The 14,926-nt window shown below is 34.9% G+C and overlaps 1 protein-coding gene across 5 annotated transcripts in view; it reads left to right on the forward strand.

The window, feature by feature from the left end:
* PPP3CB (protein phosphatase 3 catalytic subunit beta) overlaps nucleotides 1–14,926 on the forward strand; it is a 40,137-nt gene that overhangs the window by 3,513 nt on the left and 21,698 nt on the right. For all 5 annotated transcript variants that reach the window (XM_030951747.1, XM_030951749.1, XM_030951748.1 and 2 more), the window contains exons 2-5: nucleotides 7,347–7,547; nucleotides 9,595–9,719; nucleotides 11,735–11,846; nucleotides 12,730–12,875. In XM_030951747.1, the coding sequence (XP_030807607.1) occupies nucleotides 7,347–7,547; nucleotides 9,595–9,719; nucleotides 11,735–11,846; nucleotides 12,730–12,875 (584 nt within the window). The remainder of the gene's footprint in view (nucleotides 1–7,346; nucleotides 7,548–9,594; nucleotides 9,720–11,734; nucleotides 11,847–12,729; nucleotides 12,876–14,926) is intronic.

A 14,926-nucleotide genomic window follows, 5' to 3' on the forward strand; every position in this document is an offset into this window, starting at 1 on the left:
CTTCATAGCCTTTTTTTTTTTTTTTGAGAGCAAAGGATCAGGATTTCCCTGACTCTCCTGTGGGTAGTTATAGCCCAGAGCTGTTCTTGGGAGTTCCCATCCTCCCAGCATTACTTTGTGTGCACTGTGGATGTTGCTAGGCCTTGGGACACAATCCACGGGACCTTGTCATGCTGATCTAATGCTAAATTTGGAGATTATGTCTGTTCTTCTGGAAATGGAAAGATTTCAGTATTCCTTTGTTTTGGATAGAAGTCATGGTACAGTCTGATTGGCAGACAGTAATTTAGATATTAAAGGGAAGCTTATTGAAACAACTCTTTAGAGAAACCCAAAGAAATGTAACTCAAATCCTTGAGCAAGCAGGCTCTGAAGTAAAGGCTCTAATAGCTACTTTTGAACAATTACGCCCATGTAAGGAGAAAAAGAAATCATTGGAGTATTTAAATTTATAATTCAGAGTCTGGTTTTAAAAAAAGGTAAAAAGTTAAAAGTTGACTGGCAGCATGAAGCCTGTTTTAAAAATTTTGTAAGGCGCTTATGCTGCTCTCTAGATTCTAAGATGATCCAGAAAAGCAGCAACATGAAGAGAGTATTAAAGGGTCATATTAAAAAAAAATTTAAAAATCACAATTTTGTTTTGGGGAAGAGACGATGGAATGGAACTGAGTTTTGGCAAGTAAGTGTTTGGTCTTTTTTTTGTTCAGGGGATGTTTAGAGGGGATGAATCTTGAAATAACAACAACAAAACCAAAAAAAACTCACCCAAAAATGGAAGCCTTTTTCAATTTCAGTAGGGCAAATTGGCAGTTGCGGGCTGGGAAGGTAAGGCCAAAGGACAAAAATCTGACAGCTGCTCACGTGTGTGCTTATTGTATAAGGAACTAAGGACTCATTCACACATGAGTCAGTTTTATTGCTGAATGGATCAAAGAATTCTCTCACTGAAATGTAAGAGGCTTCAAAATTCATCAATGAAAAATATATGTTCCCAAAAAGTATCCCAAGGTCAGGAGATATTTGTCTGGTGGCTCTAAAGGAATTCCTTGGGAGTTTTGGGTACAAAATTGTTTATTTTCCATGGTCTGTGGCGTAACTCATCTTCTGAGTCTGAGAGATGGAGCATGGCTGCATGTAAAAAAAAATCTGGAATTAACTAGACAACTGTAAATCAATAAGTTTAATTTAAACAGATTCATAGCACTTGTAAGAAAGGGTGGCCTAGCTATATACCTAGGAAATACAGTGTTAAAGAGGAATTGGTACAGGTTTCATAGATGAAAATCAAGAGAAATTTTTAGAATATTTTGAAGAAGCCAGTGAGCTTGTTGATCCAGGCAAAACTATTCATCATGTTTCTTCACTGAAGTCTTTAAAGTAAGCAGAAGAGGAAATATCCTCTTCTGGATCAAAGTTAATAAGGAGAGAAAGGATGTTAATAGGTGATATACTCCCATGGTGGAGGGAGGTTAACATCTGTCATGTGTGCTCTTTAAATGTGTTGACAGGTTCTTTAGAAAACAGAGTGAATGGCAAAGAGTAACACTTACCCAGGACAGCAGACTTCCAGAGATGCTTCAGTAAGCTCTTGTTAGGCTGAGTGCTTGGTAAAGAAGTTGTAGGAGATGTTGTTCAGAGAAGGACAGAGCAGACTCTACAAAGGACAGAACAATTCCTTCTTAAACATAGCAGGCAGTGAACTTGGGAAATAAATATTAGGATCTGTATGGATGACATTGTGAAAATGTTGATGCAGTGGCAGTCAACTGGTCTGATAAGAATTCAGGGAGTATTAGATGACCAATTTAGAAAAAAGAGATTGCACCATCATGCCATTATCTGTATGTTGTGTTATATGTGCTTCCTGAACAGCAACATGTAATTTTGTTCCATCTTCCTGATTTTTTTCTTTATCTGAAGATATGTTCAGAGGCAGAGAGTGGCTTTTGGGCGAGGTGGAGTGACAAAGATGACAAGTCTCTGACTTGGAAAAGGAGTGGTTGAATAGAGGGTAGAGTTAGATATTTCTTACCTTATGAATGGTATTTAATGGAAAAGTTGAATAGGAAGCTACTGTAATTCTTGTCACCCTGTGAAAACAAGAAATGCAGAACCAAACAAAATAGAAAATGTGAAATACCTTTTCATGTAACATGTAATTCAGATTGTGGAATTAGTAGCTATAAGGTACAGTGGAGGCAAAAGCGATGAAAATGTCTCTTCAGAATCTGGACAAAATAGTGGAAAACAGTTCCAGCAGTGGTCATAAACATGGTGGTCTGGATGAAACTTTAGAGAAAATCCATAAACCGCCCTGTTTCAAAAACAGAGTATGGAGAGGGAAAGATCTATGCATCCGTCATTGCCAGAAGTGCATTTAAGCACTAAGTAATCTTTAACATATATATGTATTATATAACACCATGTGGCCATTTTAAGGGGAGGAGTATCTTTAAATACTTTTCAAAGAAATAATTCTTTTTTTCCTGTGAGGAACATCCAGAAACGTCAGCCAAGTTAATTGAAAAACTACACAGTATAAAAGATGAATGAATATACCATGGCATACAAGATATAGCCAGTTTCATTTGAGATCTAAAATTCTATGAAACTTTTGGGACTACAAGTACATGATAAGTGAGGATGAAATAAATAATACCTTTAGTGCTGTTGTAGGGTTTCAAGGTTTACAGGGCCATTTTTTCTTGCTTTTAGGGTGCTGGTTAATATAGCAGGAACCTTGCATACAAAGAAATTGAGGGATAGTTTTGGTAATTTGCAAGAAATTGACTTTGCTGTGTCTGTGCTTTCTTGCTTGAGGTGAATAGGGTTACTTGCGGATTTTGTCAGCTTTTGATTGTAGCTTTCTGATTCCAATAGATGTGGCTGTGTATTTGTGCTTATCTAGTATTTTCAAAGTTGCTGGTCCACAGACCATCTGTGATGCCTTTATGCTCTTTCTTTTCAAATCTGTTCTGCCAATGCAGAAGAATATTTAGATATATTCTGTCCTCATAGCAGTTATGGATGCTGCATATTTTCCTTCTGTAGAGATGCTGGCAGAGGTGTGAAAACTCCAGGGACAAATTGAAAGATGTAAACAAGTGTTAGGCTTTGTGATTCTTCTGAGTGACAATACATAGACAGCAATGCATTTATAAAACCAAAAGACCACAAAAGGTGGCTAAATGACAGAAAAACCACAGACCATTTTGCTATCATGGTAATAAACCTGCTGAGAAAGTGAAGAATGCTGGCCTTCCTTTTCACAGAGCACCATGCTTGTATTGCTCCATGATACACTTGGTGGAGACAAACGTTATATAGGCAGTTTAATGTATACCTATCACCAAAGCAACAAACTCTTTGCAAACAGAATGTCTGTGTTTAGTAACCTCAGTAATGTGAGGTGAGACAAACTTCATCAATAAAATCAAAAACATTCTTGAAACAGAAAATGCAGTCTGGGATATTGAGCAGGTTTTAACAGCCAAAACTAAATTCATGAAACATGCCATGGGTTTCTGGTGATAGAGGAAGAATGGCTACTTTTCTTTCACTGTGACAGAAAAAGAATTATTTAATTTTTACAGCCATAAGAACAGAAACAATTTTGCTTGTGAAAGTAGAGTACCTTCTGCAGTTGATCCCTGATGCTTTTTCTTACATTAGTCTAGGGGCCTTGATCTCATCTTGTTTCATGAGCCTGTTCCAACAGGGTGTCTCTTGATATAAGCCAGATTTAACTGAGGTTATTACAATGGGCATAGGTATCAGTGTGCTTTAAATTTACAGTATCTACATGTAAAATTTTATTAGCAGCTACTGTTGTATTTAGTTACTAGGCAGTGTGAGGTCTGCTTTGGGTCTGGACATAGCGTGTTTGGGTGAGTTGCCATATTGCACCTCTCAGCAGGGATTATTATATTGGGTAAAGTGCCACACTAATGTTGTTTTTCTCCTTTGAACTTCTTGCTATGTAATGGGAATTCATCCTTCAGATTGCTGCTAATCTTTGAATCTCCACAGCATGCTTTATTGTAAGGTATCCATGTACCCAGAGGCTTGTAGAAAGTCAGTGTAGAATTAAGTTTTGGGGTTTTGCTTTCTATATCTCTTATTGATACTGCAGTACAAAGGCAAGGTGATTTTTTTCCTTTTTGTTAATGTATATTCAATTAGCAATAAAAAGCCATCAAAGTATTTTCATTAACAAGTCCCAAAAGCTATTAACTGTTTTTTTCCTCAGCTCTATTTTTTACATTGTTTGATCAGTTTATTAAAATTGTATCATTTGTATGTATTTTTAAAGTGAAGTTGATTAATTGTGACTAGTAAGCAATGGTTTGTTTTAGAAAGTCTTGTCTGTGGTTGTAAATCATGATGTGTTACATTTGTCATTAACATCTATACTTTTACTAATAAGATATTGCGGTGTGTATTAGATATTCATCTCTCGATACTTTTCTATTGTTTAGCTTGGCTGGGAATGAAAGAAGAGAATCCTTTAATGCCCAACACCATGTTATTTCCTTAGGGTAACTCCTCTTAATTACCATTCTGTTGCAGTCCCAAGAGCGCAGGTTGTGCACAAAGACTTTGAAACATGGATTATATTCGTGTCTTGGAACACATCATGCTGCAATTCTTTTTCCTTAGGCTATAACATTCTATGACTACTTCATCAAAGCTTTAATTAAACCCATTAGTTTGCAGAAATTGTCTACATGCTTCAAAAATCCTCATCCTTAACCTATTAAAAGCAGTTGTAATATTTTTCAAAGGTATGCACTCTAATAGAGTGTTAACTTTTGCTGGAACAAAACTCAAAGTATAAAATGGAAAGAAGCAGTTTTTCTAAAATGTGTTACTTTTTATTTACTGGATGATGCAGATCATGGCTAAAATCTTTAGCCATATTTTATTCTGCCTTCTCTGAAAATTATTTTTAAGAAATCCTTCTTGAGCAATGGGAAAATACATGTATTATGTGAAAAGGATTTTGTTAAACTCTGAGGAACTAGTTTTAAGACTTCATTTTTTCATGAGGCAGATATAACTTCAGAGATCCTTAATTACTTCTCATACCACAGTTGTGTGTTTTGGGCATTATGGATAACACTCCCCTGGATACAGGGTTTTAAATCTGAGTCTTCATAAGTATATTAATTCAAATAATTTGAGACAGATCTTGTCACTGGAGTAAAAACAGCTGGGTTTTTAGCCTCCTAGAGAATATAATTCAATAGACAAACTCAAAGCTTTATTTTGTTAGTAGGTACAAGAACTTTATTAAGAGAAGAAAATTTCATTTACCACAGACTTAAAACCCCTGAAATATCTGAACTGCCATAAGGAAGAGGTCTTGAATTCTGCAGCCACTGGTAGTTGTAGTAAGTTAGTAATGATTTGCATTTAAGAGAATGTAGAATGGTTGGTCATCTCAACAGACCATTCTCTGCCACACCCTGCATCTACCAAAAAAAGCTTCCAAAAAGAACAAAACAGTCATCTTCACCTTGGTAGATCTGCATAATACTAGGATTAATGGAGCACAGTTCTTAAAAAACTGTGTGTTGGAGGTCACTGACTTTGGTTGTGGGAAGGTGTGTGAGATCTCTCATGGTTTTGAAGGAATTAAAGCAGGAGAAATCTTCTTTTTGAGTTGTCTGGTCTCTCCTGAAAAGACAAGATCAACTTTGAATTGCTGAAGGCAGTTGTGGGCCCACAAATAATGTATTAGAAAAAGTGGGGCAAGAAAGATCCTAAAACTGATTCAGGTACAGATTGATAAAAACCTCCAAATAATGTAAAAAATAACATTAAGAGAATCTGAAGGTTAGAAAGTAAGTTCAGAAAAGCAGTTAATATTAGAACTGATGCTTGCCTGGTCACAATTAAATGCTTCTAAAAATTAGATAAATTTATTTTGTCAGAATAATTAATTTCTCAGAGCCAGATTTATGTTTTTAAATAGTTGTGCGTGGAATAGAAGTGATTGTCTTTTGATATCTTAAATAAGTTAAGTTTATTAACATTTGGACTACATGGCATTTTAGCATTTCTGAGTGAAACCTGAATTGCTGATAGAGGAGGTTGAAGGAAAGGCATAAAATTTTCCTTTCATTAATCGAATACTTTATGTTCACAGAAAAGTGGTGAATTTGTTCTACAATATGTAGGGGCACATTTTGCAGCTTTTTGCTACATAGAAACTTTTATAAGAGAAATAGTAGACATATCTGTAGTTTATCTTCCAGAAAACTTTAATTTCAGTGAATATATATATGATTTGTGCTTCAGGTGTTTTATTTTTACTCCTCCATAAAACAGAAGGGTAGCAATGTGTTACTAGTAATCTAGAAATCTTTTTATGATTTAAATGAAGTCAGGGAATGTTTCAATATCTAAGCATTGATTTTTGGAATGTAAAGTTTAACTTCAGAGAGTATGAAAAGAAATATGAATACTCTATCTACAAGTGTATTCATGCCAGTAGTTCTTATCTCTGAATAGATGTGTTCCTCCTATTTTTCTCTTTTAACACAGAGTATTTAAATGGTGAGAAACAGAATGGTTTTGCTTCTGTTGTAGTTCATTCTTTCAACAGTAGAATGCTTGAGGAGAGGACAGGGTCAGATTAGTTTTATTTCCTGTAACATCCTGAGCGCCATGACATTGCTTAGTGGCATTTTGAAGTGTTGTCTTTTTCCATGGCTCACATCCATATTTCACTTGTGCAGTAACTGAACTGCAGATTGCCAGATGTGCTGTCTGGGCAGTTGCTGAGCCTGCTTTGGTCCCCAACCACTGCTTACTGACTCTTTTTATTTCTAGTCTTTTGAATAGCATTGGATCCTTTTCTTGCTAGCTTTGCATTTGTTTTGGTGGTTCTTTTTGTTTGTTTGAGGTTTTTTGGTGGGGTTTTTCACCTGAGGCTTTGATGATGGGATAATTTTTAATTTTGAAAGTCTGAGTAGCTATTAAATGGATAATCCTGCGTCACCAGTAGTTCATGAGTCCTTCAGGGAATGGTGGTATAATGGAGAGAGATTATTTCCCTTTGCAAAGTCAGTTTTGACTCTTCCAGATATTGTACATATTACTATGCCTTCTAACTCTGTTTTGTAGTTTCTACAACCTTGCATAGTAGAGGTGTTTATTTTTTTTTAATACAAACCCAGCAGTATTCTGTCCAGATTTTAATGATGTCGTAAAATTCCTTGGTGAAAAGACAAGTTTGCTACTTGGGCTAGCAGCTATTCTATGATGGATCCCCATTCCTAGATGGACTCAGTTTTTCAAATTGAGTGTCATGACTACTGTTTCTTCTGTTTAAATTTTAGCTGTCCCTTTTCCACCAACTCATCGCTTGACATCTGAAGAGGTGTTTGACACAGATGGAAGACCAAGGGTTGACATTTTGAAGAACCACTTGATAAAGGAAGGTCGAGTGGATGAAGAAATTGCACTTAGAATCATCAATGAGGGTGCTGCAATATTACGGAGGGAAAAAACTATGATAGAAGTTGAAGCTCCAATTACAGGTAATATTTCTAGGTAATTTCATACATAATTAAATTTGAAAAAGACAGATATTTTCAGTAGTAGAATTTGTCTTCAAATTGCTGAATGAAAATTTCTCTGTTAGTCCTTCTGAATTATCCCTCACAACTGCATTTGCTTATCAAATGAAGGCATTAAACCTATTGAAAAACTAGTAGGATTGGTATTAAAATTGGGAAAAAAGAAGGAAGTAGTTAAACGCTGTTGAAATATGAATTTCTAATTCCTTCAATATTATACATAGGAATAAAGGCATCTGCCTGAGCTCAGGATAATTCTGAAATCTAAATATGTGAAGAGAAGCTCATAATTGTGGTTTGAAACATACTGTGAACTGGGATTCTTAGTGAAAAATACACCTTTATATTGTTCTATAAGTGAGACTGGTGACTGCACATAAAACCACGTTCTTGTGAGAGCAGTAGTACTGATAAAGATTGTTTTGGCATCTTAAACACAAGGGCCAGAGCCACTGGGATACAAAACTGACTTCTAGGGTTTACTTGAGTATTTTCATAGTTGGAACAGTTCTGTTTCTGTTTGACCTGGTAAAACATAGAATTGATGTCATTTAATACTTTTATTTATAAACAGTCGAGACTCATAGAAAGTAGCTTGTCTGTTGCATGTCTGTTATTCATGACAATGAAAGTAGATTTGCTTTTTATGTTCAAATCACATTTTCTTTAATCTGAACATGTTTTCTTCTAAATGGACTTATATAAATTAAATTAGTGTCTGCAAGCTTCTTTTAGGGCATCAGCTTGTTATTTGTTAGTATTGGGTAAATGAAAACTTTACATATTATTGCTGACATTTTTAAAAAAATGAATGATTGAAATGTTGGAAGCTACTTAGTGGCTGACTGAGCTCAGAGTCCTTTGAAGTTCCAGATAAAGTTAGAATTAAAGTTTGTTTAGCATTCTTATATTTCTGTATATACAGGTAATTGGAGTATTGGCAATTTAAAAAGGAGGGAAGTTCTTTCAGTGTTTGAGTAGAAATATTAAGGAAAGAGACATAAAAGAGTGCACATTCTATTTAGTCTCATATTTTGTAGATTGTGATGACAAATGGTCTGCTCTAAGGGAATAACAACCTTTATAATGTGGTGTGCCGTATCCAGTATTTCTTTCCAAAATTAGGACAACTTTTTTCTCCAAAGATTTTAATGATAAACTGTAAAAAGTCAGGACACGCTCTTTGTCAATTGATCGGTGACATTTTGCATCAAGGAAAGGCGTAGTCTCTCAAATTCCTGTTGTTACCAGTGACACCTTATGCAGAAGTGAGAAGGCAGCTTCTGACTTCCATTGAACTGGGAACTCCTGTGGGAAAGAGGAGATAGAAGCAGTTGTCTCTTCCATGCATTTTTAATTACTTTTTTAAGGTTGTGAGATGACCTGGTTTTGCTGTATGCTCCCTAAAGACTTCCCATCTGCTGCTATCTTTGGCACTTCTGCCTTTGGTTGCTGACCACTGGCCTTGTCCCTTCTCATATTCTAAAAACACAGGAAAAATCCACTGTTGAAATAATGAACATGGTTATTTGAAGGAGAAAAGTAACTCAGCAAGGAGAAGATATGATTTTATTTAAAAGTATGTTAGTCTGACTCAGAAACAAAAGTACACTCCCTTTTTTTCAAGTTCACATGAACTCAGCAAATTGTTGTGAAGCAGCAGGCATTTTCAAATACACGTGCCAAGGAGAATTAGATACCTAAGAAGCTGGGGAGGACATTAAAGAGGTGCTGACTGCTTTCAAGACCTCAATGCTCAGTGCATTAAATGTGTTGGGAGAATACCCCCCAGTCTCCTGGACTCAGAGCTATATCATCAGTATTGTCGCAGGTAGTGAAGACAGCATCTTCATGAAAAGCAAAGGGGGAACCTTCAAAAATTTCTGTTATTCCTGCTTTATACCTGTCTTTCTTCTTAATTAGAAGTACTTTGTGGATGTTAACTATAACTTGGTAACTTTTCCATTAGATTTTTTAAAATTAATTTGAACAAAATTTTTGCTTGCAGTGTGTGGTGATATTCATGGCCAGTTCTTTGATCTAATGAAGCTGTTTGAAGTGGGAGGATCACCTGCTAACACAAGATACCTCTTCCTCGGTGACTATGTAGACAGAGGTTATTTTAGTATAGAGGTAACTGAATATATTAATCTCTTCTGTCCTGATTTTTTTATAAGCACACTTTCACTTAGGTTTTCAAATGAAGTTTTAGGTCTGCTTTAACGTTTGAATGCGTTCTTCCTTGCTGTGCCTTCTCCTGTGATAAAGGCCTGTTGACAGGTGGATGTTGACCAGTTGTTTGGACTGTCCTGTTGAAATCGCCACTTACTCATTTTTTCTCCTCTTTCTTTAGCTGGTTTTCTAAAAGTTGAATTCTGTTACATTATTATATGTACTGCTGCTTGTCTGGTAATATGTTTGTATGTTTGTGGACAACAGGTGAGTCATGACTGCAAGGTCTTTCAATTATTCATAATATTATTATCTGTTTATTTTTATAAAAGAAACTATTTTTATTTAGATAATCAAATGGTTTTCAATAATTATTAATATTTTTCTTTACAAAAATTCTTAGAGCAAATACAGATATTCCCTAAGGATGACCTGTGTTTCTGCCATTAATTTTTCAGTTGCTTTGAATTCAAATAATTTTTTTTATTTTCAGCATGTTTCTTAATTGTGCTGCATTTTAAAGATATTCACATATTCACATCGATTAGTTTCAGAGCATGGTTTTTAAGTTAAGTGTTCTTCTGTAACCAGCCTGGGAAGTGCCTCAGCTTGGGATCTCTTCATAGATACTGAATCTAATGGAATAGCATGCCATTTGAAATAGTGTCTTGCAAGTCCCAGTGTAGTTCTTTTGTTTCTGTATTAAAATGTTGCAGTTCTGATAATGTGTGGGTATGTGCTGTGAAAGGCATGCACAATGCATTTTGGGGTTGTTAGAGATGGTAGACCAACAGGAGATGCAGCAAGAACAATTGCCTCAAAGTCATCTTTAAGGAAAAATTTCAGTAGATATTCCCTATTTATTAATTTGATCTTTGCTTGTTTTTCATGATTACAAATAATGTATTGGTCCTTGAAAAAGGCATTTACATATCAACTCTATATGTTAATATATCAAAATCTGGTATGAAAGCTTTTCAACCACTACACTTAAAAAAATTCTGAACAAAGATTAGTTTTACATTTTTTTACTAAGAATATAAAAATTCAGTAATTAGTTTAACTAAACTTCGCAATAAAAGTCTTTGATGTGTTTCTCAATGTTTGTAGTGTTTTTTTAAAGTGTCCATTTGTTTTCTTTCTTCCCTTTTCATGTATTCTGCTATTCTGTGCAAAATAACTTTGAGTAATGGTAGCTTCAGGGTACTGGAATTTGTTAAGAACAATGATAATAAGAGTTTGTAGGTGACTTCAGTGAAGTCCGAAACTTGTGGGGTTTTGAGATTTCTGTGCTCAGTCAAAAATAAAAGAATTAGATCTGAAATTTGTGAAATACATTTTGGGCATTCAGGACTGCTGGATGGTAACAGACTCTTTTTAAGGCTTTGCTGCTCTTGTTGCAGTAATAATGATAGATAGAAAATTACTATAATTCTTTGACTTTGCTGTTTGTACACTGAAAAAGCAGTCAGCTTCCCCAGCGTTTGGGGAGAGGATGATTTACTCTGTCCATTTGTAGTTTTAAAAATGATATCCAAATGATGTATCTAACTTTAAGGGAAATTATTTTGTCAGGGTTTTTTTCCCAGTCTCTGTTAATAAATGTCTGCTTTTCTTCTTATGCCAGTGTTTAGAATCATATATTATACCAGATTGTAAGCAGAAACACATACAGTATTTGTCTAGATGAAAATATTCTACAGTTTAATTCTGCTGAGTTTATTTTAGTATTGAATATCCAGCAAATACAGTTTTTTTCCAGTATTCTATGTGGCTGTTATTAGGAAAAGTAATAAGCAATTTGCATAACTCATGTCCAGAACTGGATTCCCGGAAGTAGTGCTATTTTTAAATGGCACATTAAGCAGTACCTGCTTTTTGAAGCTCTTAACACCCTTACTCAGTATTTCTCAGTAATAATTTTTAAAGTTCATGTAAACTCTAGTGTATTTTATTGGTTATCCTTTTCTCAACAGTGCGTGCTGTACTTATGGGTCCTGAAAATTCTTTACCCAAGCACATTGTTTCTTTTGAGAGGCAACCATGAATGCAGACACCTAACAGAGTATTTTACCTTTAAGCAAGAATGTAAGTACTGTCTAAGAATGTAAAATTAGCTACTTGCAACCTGATCTGTAGTCTGTCATTGTGCTTGAAAGATTAGTTTAATTAAGGCCTTGCAAACATCTGGAGGCACCACTGACTTCTGTAGAATTGCTTGCAGTTCAGTGTGGCCTTGGAGTGCAAGAAGAGAGCTAGCTGTAAATATACATTATGGAGTAAATTTTGATGTAACAATTTTGGTTTTAAAGTCCTTGAGAGGAAGATAATTTTGCTGTAGTCAGGAGTGCAGAGTAACTTGCTGAGAAGTGATGTGAAGCTAGCAAAAAGTCCTACTGTGGGATAATTTTTCCATTTGGATGATGGATTTCATAGTAAGAAACTAGTAAGATAACTCTTTGGTGATACAAGCTACCTCTCCATTTGAAAGCTTGTGTAAGTATTGATCCTTTGATAAATGGATCATTTGGCCTGGTGAAACCCTCTTTCATGTAGGTAAAAATTATATAATCTATAATCAGTTCTTAGCTTTTCACTGTGAATGAGAATTCACAAATTTCTTAGTAGCATTTTATACTGAAGTATGCTGTATAATTGTATAAAAATATTAAATAATACAGTGATTTTTTAAAAAACAAAAATTTTTAAGTTGATTTTAAAAACAACAATAGTTTCTTCACACTTGAGATAGCAGAAGAAGTGAAAACAGTTTATAGTTCTGGAAGAAAATATGTCTTAGAAACATGCTTGCTGTTTAGGTGTTTGGAAATGCTCATTTAAACCCCAAAATACTCATGTTTCACCTTTTTTAAGGATTCACTTTGATATATATTCTTATAACCATGATCCACTAGAGTACTTCATCCATATACTATGGGTTTTTTAATGATATCTATTTTCTTTCCTGCAGGTAAAATAAAGTACTCTGAAAGAGTCTATGATGCTTGTATGGAAGCTTTTGATTGTCTCCCTCTTGCTGCTCTCTTAAATCAACAGTTTCTTTGTGTTCATGGTGGACTTTCACCAGAAATTAATACACTAGATGACATTAGGAGAGTGAGTATTTTGTGTATTTGAAAATAAGTGAAAATAGAGATATTTATATGATGCTATACAAAGTCGTCTTTATGAAGTTGTCAGTATATTTTCTGTTCTTGTCTCTTGTTGAGGTGTAAATCAGGAGCTGAAATGTAGGCTAAGCAGTATCATAATTAAAATCTCATGGATTATCTAGTGCATTTTCCATTAGCAGACTTCATTGGGACAGCTGGGACTGTTACAAAACACACACAAAGAAGCAACCTCAAAATCCCCACATAGTTTTTTGAGACAGGTAGTACTTGTGAAGAGTTTCATATCCATTCCAAGTAATACATTGTGTTTCTTTCTAGATAAGAGCTAGTGTTCTCATGGCTTCCAGGAGAAAACTTGTTGAAATTAATTGTAGTCTTAAAATTGTTTCCTATGGCTACCGTCATTTTTCAGTTATTCTCAAATTTCTTTGAAAATTCTTTTACTGTCTCAAATATGTGGATTTTAGTTTTGACAAAGTGACATTTTGCAGTATTTAACAGAAATTCAGGTTGCTATTTAAAATGGCAAATTTGGTAGGCATTTGAGTTAACAGTTGAGGAGTACTTCTCACTGTGGTGAATGTGCTGAGTATATTAATAAGAAGAATTTAAAAGGTTTTTTAAGTAGTACACAATGGAAACACTAAATTGTGGTGCGCAATTTAAAGGGCAGAAGATTATGATAACATGAGGTATCTGTTTCTAATAACGTGGTTTCTACTTGCATGGATAGCTTGTCAGGTGGAGATTGTATCAGATGGGAATTTTCAATCAAAATGGAGTTTTCCATTGCCTTCATTTTTGCATACTCATTTTAGGCTTCTTTAAGTTAACTTAGATGACATCTTGACTGCTGTGCTTGGAACTCAAAACCATTCCTGTTATGATTAGGAACAGCTAACATGTAGATGATTTCAGCTTAAAATATATGTAGGTGGTTCTAAGAAAGCCTTGGGATTATAGGTAAGGATGGAATAAAAAACGTGGTTTATCCACATATGGAAGAAGGTATATGGGGGCCTGTTTGTAACAAGATCTAAATGTCAGAGAGAAAGTAAAAGCATGCTCCTAAATTGCTTTTGTACTATATAAAAGTATATATTGCAGCCTATTTTGTCTTTTTATCTTCATTAATTACATTTCTCATTTTCTTAGCATTTTCTCCTTTATTTTTCTTTTTTACCTCTCCCTTTTCTCAAATTTATAGGCCATCGAGTTGACTCTCATTTTTGAATCCACTGTATTTATTCATTAGGGATTTTTTGTAATGATTGGACCATTTCAGAGCCTCACATGTCAGTTTATATCGCTTACAGATACTACACTGCCAAGCAGAGTGATGTGAGAGGAGAAGAAAATGGTAGGAACAGAGAGGAAGTGTATTTACCAGATCAGTGGTGTAAGTGGGAAAATGTACTGAGGCACATTGCATTGTCAGAGCAAATACTAACATGTACAGAAATCCAAATGCATTGTGCAGGGAAAGGGAAGTAAGAAAGCAAAGAGACTAAACAGTGCCGTTCTCACAAAGCCTTAACGCTTCTCACTCTACAGATGGAAAGAAGCATGGTCAAGGCTTTCTGGAAAGTAATATAGAAAATATATTCTGGAAAAACATTTTCAAAGCTACTCTCATAACAGGATTGTGATTAATTTTTCTGCTAGTCTCAGTCTTGTAGCTGATCAGGTTTCACAGTATCAAGTAAATTTAACTAAAAGGTAGTTCTCTTGTCTTGGCCTTTACTTTCAGATGTGCTTCTGTAATGTTCAAGGCTACATTAGGCTGAAATGTTTATATGCATATATGAAAATCTGCATTGTATTTTGTTCTGGTGAAAAACACAGAACATACATTTATAAATGTAAGGCAGTGTTAATAGAACTGTTCCTTGGGCCTTCTTCGTTTTTAAAGAATCATCTGGTAACCTGAAAAAGGTGCTAGTCATAGATTGGCAGTGGCTTCAGTTGCTGCATTAGAGCTTGGCATGCACTGATATTTTAAATGTATTTAAATTGAATGGGTGATGTGAAGTG

This window comes from Camarhynchus parvulus, chromosome 6, assembly GCF_901933205.1.
Source record: "Camarhynchus parvulus chromosome 6, STF_HiC, whole genome shotgun sequence".
Lineage (NCBI taxonomy): Eukaryota > Metazoa > Chordata > Aves > Passeriformes > Thraupidae > Camarhynchus > Camarhynchus parvulus.